The sequence below is a fragment of the Aristolochia californica genome, unplaced genomic scaffold (assembly GCF_029961685.1).
Source record: "Aristolochia californica isolate CCGP_79_NKW_82.1479 unplaced genomic scaffold, dmAriCali1.0.hap1 SCAF_12, whole genome shotgun sequence".
Classification (NCBI taxonomy): domain Eukaryota; kingdom Viridiplantae; phylum Streptophyta; class Magnoliopsida; order Piperales; family Aristolochiaceae; genus Aristolochia; species Aristolochia californica.
In genome coordinates this window covers 15,950,430-15,976,941 of record NW_027181793.1, presented here as the reverse complement: position 1 = coordinate 15,976,941, position 26,512 = coordinate 15,950,430, and the positions used below count along the sequence as shown (strand labels likewise).

The window sequence follows — 26,512 nt, the reverse complement described above, 5'->3', positions numbered from 1 at the left end:
AAGAAGCTCAATGATAGGGTGTCATGCACTTTTAGAGGGCAAAACAGGTGATAGTGGAAGTCCCAAATAAGTACAAGGGGGGGAAGCAATTTTACAACCCAAATAACTTGCCATAGAATTTGAAACCAAGGGCTCAATATTGAACCCGAATATGGATTAGACCAACTAACCTTTTGTCCAGAAGAGAGTTCAAAAAGGTTTAGCAAGGCTTTTATGAGCAAGATCTTATTCATTGTACCTTCTCCAAATAGTACGGTATCATCTGCATACTGCAGGAGCACAATATCTTGATCCGGGTCATGAGAGATAGGGTTGAGCCAACCCGAGCATTTAGCGAACCGGATCATCGATGCAAGGTGCTCACCAATGAGAGTAAATAGAAAGGGAGACAAAGGGTCCCCTTGTCTGATACCTCTTGTTGCATTGAAAAAACCGCACAGCTTTCCATTAATAGGGACATAATATAATGCAGTAGAAATGCAACTTCTCATCCAAAATTTTCACCGAGTCCCAAAACCCATTCAGTCAAAGAGGTAATCAATGAGCTTCCAGTTACACAGTCAAAAGCTTTTTCAAAATCTAATTTTAGGACGAATTTGGGCAAATTGGATTTTTTGAAGGAATCTAGGAGTTCATGAGCGGCCATGGAAGAGTCCAGGATATTCCTACCATGAATGAAAGCACTTTGACAAGGATTTATGATTTTTGGTAGATGAGCTTTAAGGCAGTTAGCAAGAAGACAACCAATGATTTTATAGTAATTAGTTGTGAGGCTTATTGGTCTAAAATATTGGGGGAGGGTAGAGTTGGATTTCTTTGGGATTAAAGCAATAAAAGATGCATCCACGGCCTTGTGAGTGATACCGACTTGGTGGAAATTTTGGACAAAAGCATACAGGTCAAATTTGATTGTATCACAGAATTTGTGGTAAAAGTTACCGTTGAAACCATCTAGTCCAGGAGCTTTGTCTTTTGGAAGCCCAAGGGAAGCAAAATCAATTTCCTCCGTGCTGAAAGGCCTCTCCAAATCGGACGCATCAGAAGAAGAAATGCTCAAGTAGTTGAGCTGGAACAACTTCAGCCGATTGTAATGCTCCTCGGTGTATAGTTCTGAGAAGAACTTGACAAGAATATTAGAAATAGAGGGACTATCCGTGATCACTTGGTCTCTATGACAGAAAGAAGTGATACGATTAGCCCTCTTCCTAGCCGAGGCGATGGCATGGAAGAACTTAGTGTTTCCATCCCCCTCGGCCAACCAGCGAAATCTTGCACGTTGTTTCCATTGTACAGATTCACACCAAAGTAAATTTGAATATTCAAAATTTAATTTATTTCTGAGAAGCAAATCAGGAGGAGAAATAGACCTTTGCTCTTCGAGTAGATCGAGCTCAGTAATGCGGTGACGAACCGAATCTTTCTGAGAAACACCAGCAACACGATGATTAATGGACCAAACGCGAATCCTTGCCTTAAGAGCTTTTATTTTGAGCGAAAGCGCCCAGCCAGGATTAGGGTGATGCGCCAGATCTTTCCACCAGACTACAAGGTCGGAGTTGAAGGATCTTCCCACTTTAGTGATTATTACCACTGTATTTGTTCGAAATCCTTTGAGTTTAGTTTCAACTTATGTTTTATCACCCATTTCTACCTTTGAGAGTTGGAGCCCCGTGTTGGGATGTCGTGATGGATCTATGTTATTTGGTTCAAGTTGGGATCACTGCCATTACCTCCCAGTTTGAGGGGGAGTGTTGAAGAGAAAATATGGAAGTCTCTTATAGGACTCTCACAGTAAGAAGTCTCACAAATCCAAAATTAATATGGTGGAGTTTTACAGGAGTCTCACAGAAGGAGGTCGCACAGAAGAGTATCAGTTTAAAGGTGTTTTAGTTATGTTAGTCTTCTATTTATGTTGAGTTATTTAATTATGCTAGGTGGAATTGGGACAAAGGTAGTTTAATTGTAATTGGACTCTACTACTTTCCTCTATTATAAATAGGGGTTCATGTACTTAGATTACAACAAGTCAATGAAGTTTCTCTTTTCCATAAATTCATCACTTTGTAACCCTTCTCTCTCTCTCTCTCTCTCTCTCTCTCTCTCTCTCTCTCTCTCTCTCTTTCATTTCCCCTTTCTCTAGAAACCAAAGAAGTTTCTGATTTCTCTCTTCTTTCCCCCTCAATTTTCCCTCTTTTATCTTCTCCGAACAATCAAACCACCCCCCCCCCCCCCCCCTTCTCTCTCATATTCTACAAAGCGTCCCTAAAGCTTCAAATTTTCCTAGTTGATCCCTTTCTAATTTTTTTAATTACTACTCCCCTTTTCTATCCAAATTGCTCAAAGAGTATGTTTTTCTTTCTCTTCCTATTCCCTACACACAAATCAACACACACTATTATTTAAGTCTCTTAAACATGTAACATCTCATCACTAAGATATGACAGTATACCTGTCCTTCATCTTTGTTAAGGAATAGTCTCACATAGATTTATTAGTTGGTAAAGAGGTTTCCTAAGTTGACTAGTCATTTTAGGATAGGGCCTTGGACCCAACTTAACATGGTATCAGAGCAGATACTCATATGTGGGCCTACACCTAAACTATCTACTTGTAGAGCCACAATAAAGGGCCTACACCTAAAACTATCCACTTGTAGAGCCACAAAAGAGGGCCTACACCTAAAATGCCTACTCCTAAATTATCCACTTGCAGAGCCACAAAAGAGGATCTACACGTGAAGGGGAGTGTTAAGGAATAGTCCCACATAGATTAGTGAGTACAAAGATCTTGAGTTTATTAGTTGGTAAAGAGGTTTCCTAAGTTAGCTAGTCATTTTGGGATAGGGCCTTGGACCCAATTTAACAATCTTCTTCAATACTAAAACAGTATCTCTAGTTTTTTTATCCAGAGAGCCTTCTTTCATTCTGAAATTATGCTACACAACTAGGTGACTGATATATGTATGAAAAGAGCATCACTCCGAGGACTTCATGGAAATGTTAATGGCCTCACCATTATCAAATATGATGATGTCTATGAAAAATATAACAGGCAGGTTTTTTTTTTTTTTTAAATAGTGCTGAATTTTATTAAGACAAAAACTCAAACGAGCAGATTACAAAGGGAGGAAGTCTTCCCAAACAATGAGAGATTGCTGGGAGATTCTGAATTTTGCCAATTTCTCAGCCAAAGAGTTGGCTAATCTAGGAATGAGATTCCAATTACAATGAATAGATGACACAATGTCAGCAATACAATCAATGATGGGCCAGTGGCGCCAAGGGAGGAAGCTATCATTTAAACACTAACTGATGACAGTCTTTGAGTCTCCTTCAATAATCAGCTTGCCATAGAGACGTTCCTTGAAGATTCGGAGGCCGAATGGAAGAGCACTCACTTCAACAGCATTTGAATCAGCAATGCCCACCAGACTGGCTATTTCTGAATTCTTTTTGACAGTTTTTGAGTTCAGACAGATCTTCATGCTGTCCTAAATGATCCTTACCTAGTTCCCCACAGTTCAGATTTGAATTTCTCTGATCTAAACGTATCCTGTTCATCGTGCTCCTCTCGCACTATCATCACCCTCCTTTTCCTCTCGACTCAAATAGATCATCCTTGTCAATATCGAGAAAATTCTTTAAGAATCTAACCTTTGCTGTGAATACTATTGTTCCTTTCTCATCTCTGAGATACAACAGTACAACCATCCTTCATCTTCTTCAATACTAGAACAGTATATCTGGTTTTTTATCCGGAGAGCTTTCCTCTATTCTGAGATTATGCTATTGGGTGTATCATTAAAGCTACACAACTAGGTGACTGATATCTGTATGAAAGAGCATCACTCCAAAGACCTCATGGAAATGTTAATGGCCTTACCATTATCAAATATGATGACGTCCATGAAAAATCTAACAGGCAAATCAAGAAAGGCAGACTGGCTATTTCTGAATTCTGCCTGATGGTTTGTGAGTTTATATGAATCTTCATGCTGTCCTGAATGATCCTTACCAGGTTCCCTAGAGCTCAGGTTTGATTTTTTCTTATCTCACGCCTCTTGTTCATCGCGCTTCCCTTGATCTGTCGTCACCCTCTTTTTTTCCTCAACTCAAATAGTTCTTCCTTGTCAATATCAAGAAAGTTCTTTAAGAATCTAACCTTCGATGTGATAATACTATTGCTCCTTTCTCATCTCTGAGATACGACAGGATACCCATCCTTCCATCTTCTTCAATACTAAAACAGTATCTCTGGCTTTTTATCCAGAAAGCTTTCTTCCATTCTGAGATTACGCAATTGGGTGTATCATTAAAGCTACACAACAAGGTGACTGATATCTGTATGAAAGAGCATCACTCCGAGGACTTGAGGGAAATGTTAATGGCCTTACCATGATCAAATATGATGATGTCTATAAAAAATCTAGCAGGCAAGTCAACAAAGGCAGACTGGCTATTTCAGAATTCTTCCCAATGGTTTGTGAGTTTAGACGAATCTTCATGCTGCCCTGATGATCCTTACCTGGTTCCCTAGAGTTCAGGTTTGAATTTCTCTCATCTTACGTCTCTTGTTCATTGTGCTCCTCTCGCTCAGTCATCACCCTCTTGACTCAAATAGTTCTTCCTTGTCTATATCAAGAAAAAATTTTAAGAATCTAACCTCTGCTGTAATAATACTATTAAAGGAGCTGAACACAAGAATTTTGAAGGTGAAGCTTAATCTGTAGGTGGACATATAGAGTTAATGTATCACCACATATTATTCAAAGCCAGTAAGTTCTGTGGCTTTCAACATTTTGTGTACTCCTCCGTAATTATAGACAGTTGGAGGATACTGGTTCCTTCGATAACAGGCTGGAGACCATGGACCAATGAACTCTCCTTCTAAAGGCTAAAATTGAGCATAGTGGGTTCATTGGGCTCAATCTCTAAAGGCTTAAGCTCAATTTTGGCTAGCATAGTGCCTCCCTTTCTAGCACTTGTAAAGGCTGATTCAGCCACTATGATCAAATGGATGACCCAAAAATTGTGATTCAGCCATTATAATGAAATGGATGACCTGGAAATTGGCTCCCTCTCCACAGCTCCTTCAATATTACCATAATATAGATGACACGTGTAGTGCCATTTCTGTTTCATTGAATTACACGCCTAGAAGTGTGAGAACTACATATTAATTCTTCTTCTTTTTTTAATGTTGAACTGTATGCCCTGGTGATACTTGAAGGCATTAAATGACAGAATGTAGTTTTGTCTCAATTATTATGAAAAAAAAATTATTGGCCTATGTGCATGTTTGTAACTTTATGTGAAAACAGTTAAGCTGTTCTAATAAAATTAACATGAGTTAAAAAGAATTAGTTGATAGCTTTCTGCCCTCTTTTCTTCCTCTTTCTCATTACTTTCCTGTCTCTCTTTCTGCCTTTTTCCTCTTCCCTCTCTCTTAGTTTCCAATGCCGATTCATGGTTCTTATTCTCTCTTTACTTACTTTTTCTTTCTAATCTGTTTTCAGTAAACTGTCAGTACCTCCAGGGGAATTTTTGCTTCCCTGGCTCCTATTAAGAAAGGAATTCCTCCACCTGTAGGGCACCCACCTCCAGGGAAACTAAAGCTCACGGCAATGATGGCTAGCGCTCTGGAAACTTGGCAACCCCCTCCAGCTGGCTATCTCAAGTTAAGCTTTGATGGCAGTGCTCTGGACTGCCCAGGACCTGCTGGATTCGGTGGCGGTACTCATTCTGCCGATAGCACCCTTTTGGTTGCCTTTGCTGGCCCCTTGGTGTCTCCGACTCCAACTCAGCTTGAGCTTGCAAGCCTCCTCAACAGCCTCATCATTTTCCAAGATTGATTCTCGGGTCCCCTTATTGTGGAGGGCAACTCCGAGGTTGTCACTGACGGGTGTGCCAAGTCAAGTGCCCCCCCCTTGGCGACATTGGTACACTTACCTCAATATCTGTAACATTACATCCACCCTTGATTGTACCTGGGCCCATGTGGCCTGCTCAGCAAATCACTTTGCCAATAGTCAGGCCAAACAGGGCACATCCCTTCAAGTTGTGATGGGAAGCCCCCCCTAGTTTGTACTCTTTTCTTTTCTAATCTTCGATAAATTCACACTCTTCATATAAAAAAAAAAAAAACAGTAAACTGTCAGTACCTAAGGTTTGGTAAGTCGATCACGCAAAATGCCAGCCACAAATTGTTCACAGCTAATACTTTCAGATGAAGAATCCTTTCAAAAAACAGACTCGAGTTATTTGATACAGCAGTACACATATGGCAGAATAAACTACTGCAGAATAAATTGGTTGTGCCCAGCAAACATACTACTCCAATGAATAAAAAAACAGACAAATGGCATTAATCGTAGTAGAAAACCGCGTCTTAGGTAGAGGCGTCTACTCGACAATTTGAATAGAGCATAAAGATATGTTTACTCTAAGAGTAACAATAGACAGTTAAGTTGCAGGAAGTCGTGCCTCAGGAGCGGAGTTTTCAAATGTTATATTCTCCGCGATAAAATCCTCGCCTTCAACAATGGTACTGCCGCAGCCAAATGTCCCAGTACCGATTAATCGAGAGCCCTGTAACAAGAGAAAATGTACGGCTAGATATTCGAACAACAATAGAAACACAAGAAGCAAGAGGTGATAGTAAAGGAATTTTCATTGAATACCGACCTGATGGTGATCGATACGGGCAGCCGTGTTGTTCCAGGTGAGGATTGTATCCTCAGGTCGCAGGGCGGCAAGGGTAATAAGGTTTTTGGTCTTGGGCACGTACAGGGGCTGCCTGTATATGCCGGGGCTGATACGAATGATTGTTCTACGGGTGTTGCATAGAGGAACAATATCTATCGCTTCTTGCACCGTCGCGAACTCGCCGCTCCCGTCTTTGGCAACGTTTAGAACTCGCGCCATCTCTGTCACTCAATCACCACACGAACGATTTCGAACTAAATGACGAATTCACACTGGCCCTTCCAACTATGGAAACTACTCGGTAGCACTCTGTCACTTTCTCGATCAGATTCACACCGAAAAAACGTCACATGATATGACGTTTGCGAAAGTTCGAAGCAGATATCGACACGCCTGCGGAAGAGTAACTGAGGTTGAAGACTAGGAGAGCATCAGATCCTTCCACAAAAAATCGGATTTGGATCGATGTAACTCGTCCGAGTCAAGCTAATTCGAAACTCTGCTCAAGTGAGTCTTCCGGCAACCACCTTTATAAATTCAGCATAATAAAATAAAGTGCTATTTTTCAGATTAAAATATCTAAAATATCTTTTTAAGTAGGAGATATTCATACACATTTGCTAAAAATATCATCTTGAATGTCCTGTCATCAAGTGAAAAGGACATTAAAGCAAAGTCCTAGAGGGGATGAATAGGTTTATATATTTTAATATCAATTTTAAACTCTTCAAATAGAACTTTTACAAAATGATTTAAAAAATGAAGTGCCAAACACAAGAATACCACAATTTTTAGTGGTTTACAAAGGAGAATAGATAAGTGAGGAAGAATAGGCTCTGAAGTTAAGAGTTGAGGACAAGACCAAAAGTATCCAAAATGCAAAAGTGTAAAGAGGGAAGTACAAAGATGGAGTCTTTGCGAAAAGGAGAGGTAGAGGCAATCTTCTTAGCAAAGAGATGCCTCAAATTTCTCTGAGCCTGAGCCAAGACACAGTGTCAGTCTCTTATGATGGTTATTTGATAGTGTATTTGACTTGGGCTTGTGAATGCTTGCATACATGAAAATATGAGATAGTCGAAAAAAAAACAAGGGGGGAGCAGATGTTTAAAAAAAAATGTACATACCTAAGAGAATGGTAGTAAAATGCAATAGCCAAAGAGAGAGAGCATATTACACGATGACACAAGAAGCATATCTATAGGGATACTATACATATAGTCCCAATTAAAAATTTTGATGAGGTAAAAATGGGGGGAAATTAAGGCATATAAAAATATTATTGGGTGCATGATAAGTTTTTAAAAGATGGAGAAAAATCTGAGTGAAATTCTACGACAAAACAACTAAAAGGGCAAAAAAAAATATTGCATTGAACTCAGGGATCAAGATAAAAAAGTTAGATAAAAACTCAAAGGAATTTCTCAATATTTATTCATGATTATGCCCTTATTTGTGCATATATTTTTATTTGTTCATAAATGTTTATCATCATATAAAAAGAGAAAATATTAGTCTTAAGATCCCTATTGAGACAATTTTAATGATAACAAATATTTAAAATTAGTAATAATGTATGTTAAGTATGTCTTAAGCTGAAAAATCCCTAAAAAAACTTTTGGTAACATATGTTAGGAATTAAATGCCCTAATTCCAAACTAACGAGAGAAATAATGGTAATCGCGAAAGAAGAAAAAAAAAGCAAGCACGAGAACAAAATAAGATTTATACAAGTTCGCTTCAAAGTGAGACTATGTCTTATCTTTCACCGTTCCAGTAATCCACTATAAAGATGAAATAGTTTACAAGAGAAATCGCTTCTCTAACCTCTTCAGTTGCAACAGATGATGTTGCTCCAATGATAATACTCCGAGTGATAAAACCTTAACAACGATGTCCCCAAATATAAAGAGAAAATTAGGGCAACCGGATTACAAGTGTGAAATCTCCAAACTACCCTTAATGAAACAGTAGTCAATATATCATGGATCTGGTGGGGGCTCTGCCCCCACACCCCGGAGAGGGGAGCTCCCCGCCCCCCTTCCAACCGCCACGACAACCTTACTGCGAAGGTCAATCTACGTACCAACTCAATGTAAGTTGTTAATTAGGCTTCACAACTTAACAATCTCAGACTTGGAGACTAATCCATCATTAATATCTCCTCTACAACGGCAACAACTTCTCAATCCTTAGAGAGAAATCTAACTGAAGTTGCACACAACTTCTGTTTCTCAATTGTAATTATTTTTGTCAACATATCAACCGGATTCTGACTCCCTTGAATCTTCTCAAGTGATAATACTCCATCTTCAAGAGTCGATATAATGAAGTGATAACGCACCTATATATGCTTTGTTCTGGTATGATAAATATAGTTCTTTGCTAAATGAATAGCGCTTTAACTATCACAATACAACACATTCTTCCCATATTGGAGACCTAACTCTTTCATAAAAGACTACAACCATACCATCTCTTTGCTGGCCTCGATCATAGTGACATATTCTACCTCAGTAGTAGAAAGAGCAACTATATTCTACAACTTAGAGACCCAACTAATTATTGTACCAGCCAATGTGTGTACATATCCAGTGGTACTCTTCGTGCCATCAATGTCTCCAACCATATCAGCATCTACATAACCTTGTAATCCCAAGTTTGACTTTCTGAAACATAAAGTTGACTTTGCAGTTCCTCTCAAATACTTGAGAATCCACTTCACTGCTTCTCAATGTTGTTTACCCTAACTACTTATATATCTGCTTATAACTCCCACTGCATGAGATATGTCTAGTCTAGTGCACACCATAGCATACATGAGACTACCAATAGTAGAAGCATAAGGCACATAAAGAGATATCGATATTCGAAGCTGCAAAGGTCAGATTGCAAAAGAGGTTCGAGCAGCAGCAAAAAGCTTCAATTTTTGAGGTATTTTATGTTATCAAGAAAGAGACATTATATGGATAATTATATATCAAAAGAAATATATGTAAGTCTATTTTCTTAAATATTCAACCAATTCTCGGTATAATTTTTTTATAAGGAGATATTGATCTTGGAAGAGTCCATGGTCATGGTGGAAAACAAGGAGAAATAGTACTTAGTTCGGCCAGATGACAGAGACAGAAATATATCAGATTATTTATCTTGTGATTATTATATTTTATGAAGTGAAGTTATACTTGAATAAAAGGTATTTAATTCAAGTTTCATAAGGAGAAAATTTCATGTCAATCTAATTTATATTTAAAGAAATATTTGCATTGGAAGAATTAAAGGTCATGTTGGTATTCTGTTTTATTGAAAAATCCGAATTTATGCCCATTGTTTTGCGTCACTTTTTGAGTTGATATATTAGGAAAATATCTCACTTCTCCCTGGTTTGATGGCTTATTTATACATTTCTGTTATTTGGGCTTATTTCTACATCTATGATATTTGGTTCAAGCTGGGATCATTGCCATTACCTCCCAGCTTGAGGGGGACAAATAGAAGAAGTACAAGAAAGAGGTATTGTATTCCATATGTTGTGGATGAGTTTATGTGACCAAAATATTCACTAAAAGGGGAGCACAAAAGATGAAGCTTATGCATCTAAGAAAAAATATTTATATCGGATTATGATTATTTCATGGGTCCTTCTACAAGGTTTATTATTTTGGTTCGTGTTATATGTGTTAGAAGATGGTCGTGTTACACTATAGCTCCTATTATTATGTCTCTTTGGGTGAGACATTATTATTGAAAAAGAGGTGGCCTCAGTACCTTTTCTCATACCATAATTTATTTAACTCTCAAAAATATCATGGTTGGGACACCATGAGAGTCGGTGCCCGGATTCGGATACCATGATAAATTTAACTCTAAAAAATATCACGGTTGGGATACCATGAGAGTCGGTGTCCGAATTGGGACACCATTATAAATAAACCATCAACCCCTTATTACCCCTACCACTTGAGAGTCGTTGTCCTGTGGAGGGACACGGTGGTGGACACTTCATAGCAATGCCAATAGACACACTACCTACAGAAGACAGAGTGTGCCCTACATCCAGCATTAGGAGTGGAGTATGGAGCAATGTCTTACCGGCTAGGAGTGATTTTTACTCTCACTTATATTATGCAAACAGGGCCTCATGGAAGGGCGCAATAGCGTGAGGGGGAGTGTTGGAAGATGAAGGCATATTGGAAGATGTGCCATTTTATACAAAAAAAAATTTATACATCATTTTTAGCTAGCTAAGAGTTCATGTTGTTCTCTCACCCCCCAGCTTGAGGAGGAGTGTTAGAAGATAGACCCAAGCCCACACGACCAAGGAAGACCCACATATCTAAGAGTATTATAAGATGGACCACATAACCAAGGAAGGTCCACAAGATGGGCCCAAACACATAAGAAGGACCCACAATGATTACCATGAGCTGGCATCCTTATCACATAAGTTGGAAGATCAAGAAGGACTTACAAATACATCTTTATCTTATGGTCACGTCCTAGAAGAGTTCTAGTTTGAGTAATGTTTGTCTTTTACCTATATTGAGTTATTTAATTATGCTAGGACTTATCTTTAAGAGTTAGAGTTTTGGTGTAATTGGGACAAAAGTAGTTTTATTCTAATTGGACTCTACTACCTTCCTCTATTATAAATAGAGATTCATGTACTCTGATTATAATAAGTCAATGAAGTATTTCTCTTTTCCATAAATTCAACAAGGCACATTGGCCATGTAAGCTGGTTTCTACTCCGGAGAAAGTGACTGCTCCTTAGATAGCCTAAAGTGACTAGCCAAAGGAGTACTCACTGGTTTTGCATCATTCATGTTGAATTTGCTCAGCAACTTCTTCAAATATTCTTCTTGTTACAGTTTCAAGACATCAATATCCCGAGTAATCCTCATCCGAAGGATTTGTTTTGTAACACCCAAATACTTCATTGCAAACTTATTGGACAACTCTATTTTCAACTTATCTATTTCCTGTTTGCGAGCATCTGCTATCAACATGTTATCAACTTATAGTAGTAGAATGATGTAGGAGTAGTCAAGTTTCTTCACATAACAACAATGATCTACCTGGCACCTCAAAAAACCAATACTACTCATGAAGATGTCAAACTTCTTATACAGCTGGAGCTTGTTTAAGACTATACAAGATCTTTTGAAGTTTGTACACTATTTTCTCCTTTCCTTATGCTTTGAAACCTTGTGGTTGCATCATGTAAATTTCTTCCTCCAAATCACCATGAAGAAAGGCTATCTTTACATCCAACTGCTCTAAGTGTAAGTCTTCAATTGCCTTCTTTTTGTTGAAAGCCCTTTACCACCAGTCTTGCCTTGTACCACTTGCTGCCATCATGTTCGTCTTTTATTCGGTACACCCATTTAATCTGCAAGACCTTCTTCACTTTTGGTAACTTGATCAACTACCACGTCTGATTAGATAACAGTGAATCCATCTCATCCTGCATGGCCAACTCCCACTTGGTTGATTCGTCAGCTTGCACGAATTCCTCATAGCTCTCTAGTTCACCTTTGTTTGTTAAGAGAATATAATTCAACTCAGGAGAGTACCTCTGTGGTGGTCTACTAGTTCTGGTAGATCTCTTGAGTTCAACAAGAATGTTAAGATTTACTTTTGGGGGTATGTTTCCCTGTGTTAAGTTATGGAGCCTAATCAATGCCCTATGCTGAGTCGGTACGCGGATTGACCTTCGTGGTAAGGTCTTCGTGGGGGTTGGACCCCTCCTAGGGGTTTGGGGGCAGAGCCCCCTTCAGGTCCATGATATATTAATTGTTCTTTCATTAAGGGCAATTTGGAAATTTTACTCTTTTTTCGTGGTTGCCCTAGTTTCCTCTTTATATTTGGGGCGCCGCTATTAGGGTTTGATCATCCGAGGAGCATCATCAGTTACGGCTGAGAGAGGTTAGAGAAAAATGACATGTAAGTTGTGTGCGATCTCTCTTGTAAAGTATTTCATATTCATAATGGATTACTGCAACAACGAAATACAAAACGTAGTCTTACCTTGAGGTGAACCTGTATAAATATTGTTTGTTCTCGTGCTTGTTTCCCTTCTTCCACGGCGATTATTATTGCTCTCATTAGTTTGGAATTAAGGCATCTAATTCCAAACATCCTGGTCCTCCTGAGAAATATTCTCCATCTTAATAACTGAAAGATCTCTCAATTGAATCACTTCAAACTTCTTGATTTCATCAATTGTGCTCTCAAACTCTACTATCAACATGTCTTTATACAAGACACCTTCATTGAATATCACATCCTTGCTCCGGTTTACCTTATGACTTTGGTCATCCTAGAAGCGATAACCAAACTCAGTACCACCATAGCCAATAAATAAATATATTGTAGATTTAGCATCAAGTTTACTTCTAACACTAAAATCAATGTGAATATAAGAAACACAACGAAACACTTTCAAGAAAGAAAGATTTACCCCTTTGCCACTCCAAAGCTCTTTTGGTATTTTGCAATCCAATGGTGTTGATGGACCTTTGTTGATCAAATATGTAGTGGTGCTAATAGCCTCAGACCAGAACATCTTTAGCAATCTCACATGCTATCTCATGCTCCTAGCACACGTGTTCAAAGTCCTATTCATCCTCTCTACCACACCATTTTGTTAAGGTTTTCCAGGAATAGTCTTCTTCATCCTGATTCTATTATCAGTACAATACCGCTTGAAATCATCATCTATGTATTATCCCCCATTATCTGACTGCAGACACTTCACCTTCAAATATGTCTCATTCTAAACCATTGCTCTCCATCTCTTGAAGGTATAAAAAACATCAGATTTCTTTTTCAGGAAAAAAAACCCATAGTAGTTAGAACCACCAAGAGAGGTAATAGTTGAAGGCCCTCACATATCAGTGTGAACCAACTTCAATTTTGTTGTCTTTTGCTCCTTTCCAGCCTTAGAAAAGTAACCCTTTTTTGCTTGCTGAAAATACAGCCTTAACACAAACCGTTGTTTATAGTTTTCAACCCTGGTAGTTTTCGTTTGGACTGAAGCACTTTCATTCACTTCTCACTCATGTGACCAAGCCTATAATGCCACAAATCAGAATCAGTAACAGCATCAGCAACTGCAACCCTGTCTCTGCAACTAGAGGTGATGTAAAGGGTTCCAGTTTTAACTCTTCGTGCAACAACCATGTCTCAGTTAGTGACTTTCCAGGTAGCACCATTAAAAGTCTGCCCTACTGAGATCAGATTACGCATAAGTTTTGGTACATGTCTCACCTTGTGAATTTTCTACACTGACCCATTTGACATCATCAAACTAACATTACCAATACCGACAATATCCAAAGGTTCTCCATCAGTAAGATACACCTTCTCGTGAACTCCAGTAACATAATTCTCCATGATCTCACGGTGCGTAGTGATGTGAAAAGATGCTCCTAAATCTAACATCCAAGAGTCAATAGGGCTATCAACTGACAAGAGTAAAACATCTTGTACATGTTCAGTCACCGCATTTGCAACATCACTTTTCTTTTCATCCTTCTTCAGTGCTTTGTAATTCCAACACTCCACATTCTTTCTGAATATGGACTTACTTCTACCATTCCTTGACTTCCATCTACCATTACCCTTGTTGGAATTACTCTTGAAGTTTCTGCCCCTAGTATCGACATTTAGGGTAGAATTAGATGTCAACTATTCTCCGTATCCTTTCTACGAACTTCCTTAATGAGAATGGTATCCCAAACATCATTAAAGATCAACTTCCCATTGCCTACAGAGTTGCTGACGACATCCCTCATAGGCTCCCAACAATTTGACAGAAACACCAAAAGAATTAAAGCATGAACCTCATCATCAAATTTAATTTGAACGGAGGTCAATTGATTGACAATCGTGCTAAACTCATTCAAATGTGATGTCACTGATGTATTTTTTTGTCATCTTTAAATTGAAAAAAAAATCATGAGATATATCTTATTATTTGTGGAAGGCTCCTCATACATGTCAGACAAAATCTTCATCATCCCCGCTGTAGTTTTCTCTTAATCCACGTTGAGGGCAACGCTCTTCAACAGTGCTAACCGGACTAATCCCAACACATATCTATCAAGGAGATTCCACTCATCATCTTTCATACCTTCTGGTTTCATATCCAAAAGTGGTGAGTGCAACTTTTTACTATACAGATAGTCTTCGATCTGCATCCTCCATAACCAAAATCCATACCATCGAACTTTTTAATTCCAAGTGTCAATCCTTCTCCACTAGCCATTGTTCTCAATCACAAACCAAAGGTTTGATACCACTTATTAGGAATTAGACGCCTTATTTCCAAACTAATGAGAGCAATAATAATAATCACAAAAGAAGGAAAAAAAATAAGCACGAGAGCAAAACAAGGTTTATAGAGGTTCACCTCAAGGTGAGATTACGTTTTATCTTCTGCCGCTTCTGTAATCCACTATAAAGATGAAATAGTTTATAAGAGAAATTGCTTCTCTAACCTCTTCGGCCACAACAGATGATGTTGCTCAGATGATAATACTCTAGGTGATAAAACCCTAACAATGGCACCCCCCAAATATAAAGAGAAAATTAGGGCGATTGGATTACAAGTGTGAAATCCCTAAACTACTCTTAATGAAACAATAGATAATATATCGTGGATTTGGCCGGGGCTCCGCTCCCACGGCGACCTTCCCGTGAAGGTTGACCCGCATACCAACTCAGCATAAGGTGTTAATTAGGCTCCACAACTTAACAACATATCCATTTGAATGGGAAAAGATCATTCGGACAGCCCATATAAAGAGGGGCAAACTACTTTTCTGAAAAAGCACACTCCATATGGCTGAAGAGAAGGAAGATAAGGCTTAGTTAAAGTTCACGATAGAGTGGCTAGCTGAATGAAGGCAAGAAGAAGAAAGAAGAAAACAAGGCCATGTGAAGTAGGTCATTAGACCATAGTACCCTCATCCAACTCAACAGGAGAGAAAAATGGATCTATAAGTACCCATTTGCCAAGTTGAACGATCGAGCTAAAGAAAAAAGAAGAGAGCAATGTAGAAAGAACAATTGATTGGTAGAGATTGTACGATTAATGAAGAAAGAGAAAGGAACCAGAAGCATCCATTTGGAGATGCATCCAAATGACTAGTTCAAAGAATTTGAATGCCCAAAAAAGAAACAAGAGACATCCAATGAAGTCCACCCAACCAGTCCACAACAATCTAAAAATCTTGTTTTAGAGAAGTTCTGGAATAAGATTGAAAGTTTTGATTTAGCCAAGATAAGTCTTCAATATCTATGAGTGACCTATTTAAGTAATTCACAACTCTTCACTAAAATCTTACACATTTTCTTGTGAATTTTAATCAAGATTTGAAAAGAAAAAAATGTCTCTTTATGAGCTCAATGGTTCAATTTTTTGAATGTTGAGAAATTTGAAGTCGATTACACCCTAAGATTTTGCCTCTCTTGACTCCTAAAAAAGTACAAAATGACCACTCCAAACGCACTCTTTACTTTGAAATTGAATTTCGACATTGGATTCTAGTATTTGAAAAGTCACCCAATAAATGTTGACCTAGGTTGACTTCTATCTATATTTTGATAATAGTAAAACTTAACCGTGCTTGTACTAGTATTTTAGATGCAACTCCTTCAAGAGACACAATGACAAGGTCTAGTCATCTTGAAGAAGCACTTGCAAGAAAAGAAATAAAAAACTTAAATATTAGAGTCTAAGCTATATAGAAAACTCTCAAGAACTCTAGTCATGTAAGAGGACAACATCAAAACTCTAATTTTGAGGTACACAAAAGATCTTGGAGCTTTAGGGCATATTTATCTTACAGTCATTTTTAACTAATGCATTATATAGTTGTAAACTTGCAAAACCTCTTTGGTGGGTTCAAGTTCAAGTTCATGTGATTACATGGTTCATTCACTTGAACTTGTTAGTTTTGCACCCAGAGTCGAGTTCAAGTAAATGAACCAATTCATTCACTTGAATGAGCCCCAAAGTAAAATGAGTGAATTAGGATTCTCACCAAAATCCTGGTTCATCCACTTGAACTCGTCAGGCCCGAAATTTTTTCTCTTCTCTCTCTCGCTCTCTGCTCTATCTCTTTGATTCTCTACTCTCGCTCTCATCTCTCACTTTTTCCTATGTCATCTCTCTCTAGCTCTTGACCTGTAGTAGTGTTGCCTCTCCCCCTCAAATCGACCTCACCCACGGAGAATATGGGTGTCGATGGTGATTCAAGCGACGACACCACCGAGTCATGTGTTGTTGTAATCGTACACATACAGTGCTCCAATGATTCAAAGTTCTTTGTTTAGACCAGCCTCAATGTTAAATCTCATCACGCTTTCCCTAAAACCAGTTGTACTATTTAGATAATTAGAATAGAGGCATTTACAAAGTCGAAGACTGAGATAGGAAGACGCTTTGGCTTGGGAAAATCAATCTAGTAGCATTTGTCTTCAATTTGGGACATTCACTCTTGAAGTTTACTTGTCTTTGGATGATTCCATACTGTGTCTGTTGGGAAGAACCTTAAGAATTTTTTGACAGTTATACTGCTAATTTGTACTTCTAAAGGTTTTTCAATTTAAGATTCTTGAATCAAGTTATCCATATTATTCTTTAATGAACATTGGTGAGAGACTTATTTTGAGCTTGAATTCTGAGAGTGAGTTATCAAAAACTTATCAAAAAGCTATCTGCTTCCATGCACAGTAGACAATCATGCCCTCATAAAACACAGTTCATACGAGATGAAAACTATGGTACTACATTTGAAATTCTTAATTGTATGATTGTTGTATGCATATCTATATGAATGTGTATGCATTTATTCAATTTTCAGATTTTGTGACAATTGAGTTCTCTTCTCTCAGCCTCTCTCTATGTTATTGTTTGGCTTCCTAGTGGCGCTCCACTTTAGGATCCTTACTCCAGTTTTCTTGTGTTATAGTTTTATTGTGCTGGATCACTAAGGACTTTGAACTTTATGCAACTTTTGATCCACTGGCTGACAAGGTTTGCCTCTTGATACTTTCTGAAACAATTGTCCTCTCAATGAACATGTATACAATGTATCTAACCCTATACTTGACCATGGACTTTGTTGGATCTGTAGGCTTTGGCGATAAAAATTTGCAATCGAGTATGTCAATGGGTGAGAGACATTGAAAATGAGATTTTTTTATTAGTATGTTAAAATATATCTTATGTTATTAATAAAATAATATATTTATTTATTATATTCATTTATGTTATTTTTTAACTTTTTATTTATCTTTTTTTATAATTAATTAGTGCAAATTTAATTGTCACACGTAATTATTGTATTAATTTATAATAAACTACAATCATTTATTAATGTAATATCTTATTTAATAAATTAGTATATTAATATATTTTAATTCTACATTAAATTACTTATTAGTGTAGTAACCACGTTTGTTTTGGTTAATTATCTATTTAGGTATATATTCTATTTACGTATATTATAAAAAGTTACTCATTCTCTTCTTTACATCATATTTTTTTATTTTGGGCACTAACATTGGAAACTGTTTTCCAGTGCACTTGAACTCATCCACACTAACACCAACTTTTACTAGAACTTGAATTAGTTTGTTCACTTGAATTTGAACTTAAACTTGAACCAAAAGAGCAATCATCTCCTCCACACCCCCCCCCCCCCCCCCTCTCCTCTTAGCAAATCAACCTACTAAGCTTACTCAATCATACAAAATGGGGACTAGTAGAAGATTATAAAGCACGATCGGTCATCCTATGGGGATTGATCGATCATAAAGAAAGTTGCCTAATGAAGCTATAAAACGTGATCAATCATATTGAAACTATGATCGATCACAAAGAGTGATGCATAGCTAGATTTACTAAGCATAATCGATCAACTTAAAAGGAGTGAGCGATCAACCAACCATTTCTGAAAAGTTGAGAATTCTACTGATCGATCAACAAGCATGGGGAACTAAAAAAAATAGATGTTATACATGGTTGATCAATTATACCTTTCTAGTGATTGATTAACAATTTTTGTAACCTTTTGTAATAGGAAAAAAAAACTAGTTTGAAGGAGAAACTTATAAATACCCCTCCAAACGTGTAGTAGAGAGCATTTAGTGGCATTTAAGATCACTTAATCACTGTTTTTACCTGAATTTCTTCACAAACCTATTTTTGAGAGAAAAAGAGCTAGAGACTTGCAAAATTACCTATCTCTCTCAAAATCTTTGTACATCATTGTCCTTCAATCTCTAAAAAGCATTCCTCTTGTGCATGTAAGGTTGGAGACTTGAAAATCTCAAGGAGAAAGTTATCTCTCCATATCTCAAAGGGTGTAAATTTTTCTTTGTTTTGGATTTTCATTATTTTCTTGTAAGGTTGATCTAGAGCCAATTAATCTAGATAGGAGGGCTTTCTAGAGCTAGAATTTAGCCATTTAATATGTAGGAGAGATTTTTATTCATGTATTTGAGCATACACGTGGCTTAAAAGAGAGTCAACGTCTCTTTTGTGTAATTTTCTGTTAATAGAGCCATATAGTAGAATTTTCCAAGCAAGGGATTCTTGGGCGGTGACTATCACTAGGAGAACATCGATAACAAAATTTTCTTGTCTCCTTTATAGTGTGTATTTGATTTTACTTGCATTCGATTTTTAATTCAAACATTAAAAGTTTATTAAAAGTTTTAATTGCATGATTCTCAATTCACCACCCTCTTGAGAAGCCTCCTAGGCTAACATTAAAGAGATAAGTACTTTTTACTTGGGTATTTTATTCACTTACAGTGATCCTTGCTAGATTTCATGCACAATTACTTTGAAATCATATTGGTTGTTCCAACAAGCAAATCTAATATAGCATTTGCCTTGATTAGGAATTATCTAGGCAATTGAAAGGGGCTTTGAATATTCATTATATGGGGATGTTTTACAAAAAAAAAAATAAACACGCATATTTAACTTTATACCTTGAAATATCTTGATTTGTGTTGGTTAAGCATATTTGAACTTAAGTTCCTATACTTTGAAATCAGTTTTAAATCGATCAGTTTAAGTGTTGCCCTCTCCTCCCATGTGATTTCAAAACCAATCTGAATTGCTTTGAGTTTAGATTTTGAAATCTAGTCACATTAGGACTTGTTAAGTTTCCCGTGATGTAGAGTAAGTAATTGGGATTGATGTACCTATATTTTTGTGCTTATTTTGTGAATTTTTTTAGCAGTGAGTGACATTTGTGTTCAGCTGAAATTTTAAGTAACTCTTTCAAACTAGATCACATCTTTGGCTGGGCAAGACTATCCTCACCTCAGTTTGATTGAGAGAAGTTGTATGTGGTTGTGGAGATAAAGCTGGTCAGCCTACTATTTCATTTTTGTGAGCCATATGCTCTTGTGTAGGTAGATGATGTTCAAAGTCCTTGAGTGGATTTAAACCCAATATGCCAATAGCTACTGCAAATCTTTGTATAAATCTAAACTTGTGAAGCGTAGTTCGCTGCTAAAGTATCCTTTGTAGATCTATATGTTTAGTTTGGTACTAAATCTATGTGATCGTAAGCTTAAATGAGTTGTTGTAATCAATTGAACGACTTAAGTTCTTGTATGGGCAATAGTTATTGTACTTTGAAAGTTCAGTGCAAAGTGAAAGTAAATTATTTTTTTGTATTAGTGTGTTTAATAGAAAGTACAGTGTAAAGTAGTTTCTTGTGTTAGTATGCACAATGAAAATTTTAGTGGAAAGTGGAGAATAAATTTATTAATAAAATACTGATAGATTTAACTTTATTAGATAGTTTTATTTAACTTTTAAATTTAAAATAAGATAAATAATTTAAAATATTTAAATAAAAATAATAAATTAATTAAATATAAAAATAATATACCTAAACAAGCATGGTTAATTTTATTGTATAGATTCAAATTCTTACTTTTACAATATCTAAATTATCACTCTTAAATTAATAATTTAATATATTATTAAAAGTCATGAAAATAACAAATAAATAAATAAGGTATTTTATTAATAAAATAAGATAGATGTTTTTTTAGACTAAATTAATACAATAATTACAAATAAAAATAAAAATATTAATTTAATTAATTATAAAAAAATAATAATTTAAAAAAAATATTTACTCTAGATACTTGATCGAATTCTTACTTTTAAGATATCTTAATTATTACTCTTAAATTAGTAATATAATATAATATTAAAAATTATGAATTAATAAATAAATAGGATATGTTATTATTAAATTAATATGAGTTTAGGCTCAATGTTGAGCGTCGAGTGAAACAACGAGTAAAAGTGAATTACATGTGTAATTCATTTTCGCTATTCACTTACACAATGCACTAACACTTTTGGAACCACTTTCCCTACTGAAATCGAATTCACTTTCACTTGGGAGGGTTAGTGCACATTGTAAGTGCTGTGGAAAGTGAAAGTGAAAGTAAATCACTTGTTTGTGTTAGTGTGCGCAATGAAAAGCAGTGTAAAGTACTTGTTTGTGTTAGTGTACACTATGTAAAGTGCAGTGTAAAGTACTTTTTTGTGCTAGTGTGCACAATGGAAAACTGTTGTGTAATGTGCAGAGAGATTATTTATTAATTAAATATTTTGATAGATCTGATTTTTAGAAAATTAAATTAATATTAGTTAATGAATTAAATATATTAAATATAATAATTAAACAAATGCTTACTTTTATAATATTAAAATTGTAATCAAATTGTAATTTTGTACTGTCTAAATATGAAATAGTTATATAAAATGAATATTTTATTACATAAATTTAGTTTATTAATAATATCAAAATAACATTATTTTATTAAATAAATATATAAAAAGTAAAATAATTACATAAATACTTAATTTTATAATATCAAAATAGTTAATGAAATTATTATTTTAAAAAAATGTTTAAATTCTCACTGTTAAACTATTCATTATGCAATGTACTACGTAAACAACGTAATAATAAAAATAAAAATAACACAAATATAACTTAATCTAATATTTAATATAAAAAACCTACAATTGTACAGACAAAATACAACCAAAAATATTTATTTTCATTAAAATATTATAGTCAATAATTTTTGCCACATCTGAATTGCTAATATATCTCGAAAATATGATGCTCTTGCATATTGTACTGCAAACTCCCTCTGAGTACTTCTTTGTGTGTCCATATCATCCTCAAAATCATCACCACAATCACTATCTTCATCTTCAAATAAATCCATGTAATCCTCCATGTATATATAATTATGCAATATATAGTAAGCAATCACAATCTTTACCTAGACATCAAAATCAAGAGGAGTATCTTTTAATATCTTGAAACGAGTTTTTAAAGCCCAAAATGTACACTCGATAATATTCCATAAAGATGAGTATTTTCGGTTAAATAATTCTCTTTCATTTGTAGGAGTGTTATTTCCATTTTTTTGCAAATGATAACAAGTCCATTGATATGAAGCCAAAAACTCTGGAAGATTTATATATCCAGCATCTACCAAATAATATTTGCCTATAATAGAATATATATCTATTATAAGCTAGTAATAATAATAATAAATTAAAATAAAATAGAGAGAGAAGTGACATTTACCTTTAGAAACCCAAAGTTTATCTTATCCGGTTAATACTGACTTCAACACACGTGAATCAATTGTTGATATCTTCTATCCCGCAGTTACTATTGTTGGCATATCATGTTCATTTACTATGCATATTTTCATCAACAAACCAATGCGACAAAGGTTTAGAAGTTGAGTATCATTGACATAATCCAACATTATTTTTTACTTGAATTTTGAATACATATAAAAAGTATGCATACCTGGAAGCTCAGCCACTGAAGTACTGCATGCAACTCAGGTGCCAATGTCTCCACATCCAGCAAGAATGATTCCAACCCAGAGACTCTTGTTACCTTCTTGTTACCTTGTCTCCGTTCAGTCATAATCTGAACAGTCTTAAGAGCACCCTTGCGCAGAACAAAGTCAGTCCCCCTGGTTACTTTGTGGTGAATCTGCAAACGACTTAAAAATGTAGATCCCAAGTCCTTGTGAATCTCAGATGGGTAACTTGAACTATTTCACGTAAAAGCATTGTGGTTCATGGTTTTCTTTTTTCTTTTTTCTTTTTTCTTGGAATGATAGTTTAAGTTTATCTCTCGATCAATTTTAAGCTTGTCTAAATTCCATAAAGAACATGAACCATAATCAGAGTTCATTTTACCTTTGGAGGCAGTATGAGATCTATACCCTGTCAGCATCTGTTTTCTTTTATTGTTCGCCTGAGCGTGTTTTTCTATCAGCTCCCCAGACAACCGAGAAAATGACGAAGGCACACAACCAAGTGTCGGTGTTCCGTACTTCATGCTGACGTGGCCACCAGTTAGGGTCCTCCACCTAAAACATGAACAACGTGCGAGGAAAGCGCGTGCAGACACGAGTCAGCGCGCGTGGAATGCATGACCTGCCACGTCGGATTCACCAATAAAACACGCCGCTCGGTCCGCCGTTAAGATTGCCCACGCATCGGGTTTCCTTTCATCCCGCTCTCTTCCTTTCTCTGGAATTTCAGAGGCTTCGTGACTCTCGTCCGGTCTGCAGCTTTCTCGATTTCTCTTCCGCGGTATTTCCCTTTATCCACTTACGAAGATTTTGACGATTGAGCTGGTGGTTTGCTTATGGCGGTGGCGGCGGCGGCATCATCTTCGGTCAGGCTTCAGCCGAGAAGGGCTTTTTTTAATACGCAGAAGAGGAATCGGTTGCAGCGGATGGCGTCTTGCAGCTTAGGGTTGAGCAATTCCAGGCAAAATGGGGGGACGTGCCTGGTCGCTGATCGGCGGGAGGAGGAATTCTATCCGATTTCGTTTTCTTTCAAGGAGGAAGATTGGTGTGGAAGGGGTAACAGCGTCATGGATGAGGAACCCGTCGTTCCTGAAATGTTGGATGAGTGGATCAGTGAGTCTGTTACAGAGGTCGGTCGATTTCTCCACCTTTTTGTTTTGACATAGATCAGAAAAAAAAATAATGTTTGCCACTAGTTTTTGTTATTTTTGCTGTCCATTAATTCTAAACCTACAATTCGTGAAGCAGATTGTGAGGAATGTTGGCGATGCTCCGTTCCTGTTGCTGCTCTACTCCATGCCCAAGCCGGGATCGAAGATGAGGCTGGAGAAAGAAAAAGCGGTGGCAGAGTGCTGGTCTCTTCTTCAGAGGAGATGGAGGGAAGGGAGCCGGAGGCCTCAAGGGGTTATTCTAGCGGAACGGCTCAAGGATAGCGAAGACGACGGCTCCGCCTGCTGGTTCTTGCTTGTTCAAGGAAGAGGGCTCCATTGTGGGGCATGTTATATCTTGAAGACCAACAGAATCCAATCCACATCGGGATTCTGCACCTACTTCTGCTTGGTCAGAGCTAAATGCTTCGGGGACTCCTCTGATTTGCAGATGAAAAATTCCTGGTTGCTCTGAGAGTAGACAGTTGAAGATGACATATATTAGCTCGCCTTTTTACCTTTCGTTGTGATGGGTAAAGCAGGGGCGCGGGTTCGTCAATTTTGAGCACCTGCCCCAAAATCATTCGTTTTTTTACTCTTTGTTACTCTGTTTCTGATTTTTTTTAATCAATTAGTCATTCGACTGCAAACGAACAGGGTTGGGACGATCGCTTTTTAGGGTTTTTACACGAAAACGTGTTTACATTATAAAAAATCGGCTATAATGTAATGCAAGGCTTAGGAGTAAACTTAGTGCCCTTTCATTCCCTGGAAAGACATATCTTTATGGAAATTTTTATTTAAAAAGTCACCTAATTTTCCATGGAAAATTCATCCCCTGGAAAATCATTGGGAGAGGGCGTTCATTCCCCCACTCCCTTTTTCCCTTCTCTTCTTACTACCTAATTCTCTTCGTCTCCTCTTCCTTTCTTCCCAACCCCCATCTTCAACCTACTAGTGAGGTAGGCAACACACAATCACAAAAAGGTTCTCTGTTGATGATTTCTCCCTCCTGACAAGAGCAAAAACTCATGGCAGAAGGGCACTAAAACCCCTTCGTCCTTTTTCCATTGGTGACTAGTAGACAAAAAATTGCAATAGTTGCACAATATTGCAATGGTAAGGAAACTTCTATTGGCCCAGGTGGCTTCTCAAGGGGGGGATAAATTGAAAATTTTAAGTTAAAAACTTTAGTTACGAAGTGTAATAAAAATATGCAACATATCGAATATAATGTAAATAAATCACACACCATAGGAGACAAAAAAAATTTTGTTATTGATTTTTCCCTTATTGGCACTCACTACTCAAGAACCCTTGAAAAATTCCACTAACCAAAGCTCAAATAGCTGAAATTTACACAAAGAAATTTCGGCTCTCTTTAAGCCACGAATAGCTCAATACACGCTTTTCACAAATACAATCTCTCAAAGAGATTGACTAGATTCTAGCTCTAATAAGCCCTTTTCTATCTAAATTAAATAGGTTCTAGATGAACCTTTCTCAAAATAAAATCAAAAGAAAGGAAAAATCACTTACACCCGTTTACTTGGAATTCACCTTCTCCTTGAGAAATCCAAAAATCCATTTCTTTTCAGTACAATGAGAGTATGTAGGAGCTTGCCTATATGAAATGCAAGGATGAGTAGTGATTATGCAAGGTTGATGCTTTCTTTCACTCAAAAGCATTTTAAAGATGATTTGTGTTAAATTTTTGGAAAAAAAAAACTTTACTAAATTGATGTAAGTTGCATACATAAGCTGCTATTTATAATAGAGGGAACAAGTAGAATCTAATTACAATTAAACTACCATTATTTTAGTTACACTCAAAGTTAAATACTAAAAAATAAATTCTACAACGATTAAACGATAGAATATAAATAGAAGATTAACATAACTAAAACACATTTAACATAGACCCTGCCATGATACCTCCTTTTGTGAGACTCTTGTAAGACTCCACTATAATAATTTTGGTTCTATGAGACTTCTTGCTGTGAGAGTTATATAAGACTTTTTCATACTGCTCTTCAACACTCCCCCTCGAGCTGCAGTTTATAACTTTAGCTAGCAAGGGAAAAAATTTTTGCTCTTCAATATTCTTTTGCTAAAAAAATTTTTCATAGATATAAAATTCTTCATATTTTGGTCACACAAAAATTGCCACAACATGTGGAATAAAATACCTCTTTCTTGTACTTCTTCTACTTCTCCCCCTCAAGTTAGGGATAAAAAGGTCAGGGAGGCCCAACTTGGATAAAACACAATATAGGAGCAGAAAATCACTCTTAGTTGTACGACAAAGCTCCATACAACATTAAAAAAATGGTTATAGCCTGAAACACACTTTGCTCAATTTTAAAGGCAGAAAAAAACCTAACTTTTGGGCTAACAATGAGACTACTTACTTTTTAAGGGTAATTAAAACATAAATCACCTCTTGGGTGAATAATAAAAGACTTAATTCAAGTTGGATGTTTGGCACACTCAATTTTAAAGGCAGAAGAAAGCCCAACATTGCTTTGAAGTAATAAACCCTCACACTTCCAAAGTGTCCTTTTTTTCTAAAAACTATGGGAGACTATTATGGTAGAACTTAATAAATTTGACCACAAGTTCTTAGAGTTAACTATGCGAATAATAGACATACAAGTATTTTTTTTAAAAAAACTTGGAAACAACATCAAAGCAAGGTATTGTACCTTGACTGAGCACATCATGTGATGAGAACATCGAGCTGCACGA

The 26,512-nt window shown here is 36.5% G+C and overlaps 2 protein-coding genes across 2 annotated transcripts in view; one reads left to right on the top strand and one right to left on the bottom strand.

Annotated features, from left to right (window-relative positions):
• The window catches only part of LOC137945935 (pectinesterase 31), a 65,202-nt gene extending 58,123 nt beyond the window's left edge, over nt 1-7,079 (bottom strand). Inside the window, exons 1-2 of the mRNA XM_068792039.1 lie at nt 6,684-7,079; nt 6,483-6,587 (exon numbers count right to left, since the gene is read on the bottom strand). Of these exons, the coding sequence (XP_068648140.1) occupies nt 6,483-6,587; nt 6,684-6,923 (345 nt within the window). The 5' untranslated portion in view covers nt 6,924-7,079. The remainder of the gene's footprint in view (nt 1-6,482; nt 6,588-6,683) is intronic.
• Nucleotides 7,080-23,308: 16,229 nt separating this feature from the next.
• Nucleotides 23,309-24,424, top strand: LOC137946909 (uncharacterized). The gene is made up of 2 exons (XM_068793191.1): nt 23,309-23,746; nt 23,865-24,424. Exons 1-2 carry the CDS (start codon nt 23,453-23,455, stop codon nt 24,237-24,239), a joined length of 669 nt encoding a protein of 222 aa, XP_068649292.1. The 5' UTR covers nt 23,309-23,452; the 3' UTR covers nt 24,240-24,424.
• Nucleotides 24,425-26,512: the final 2,088 nt, after the last annotated feature.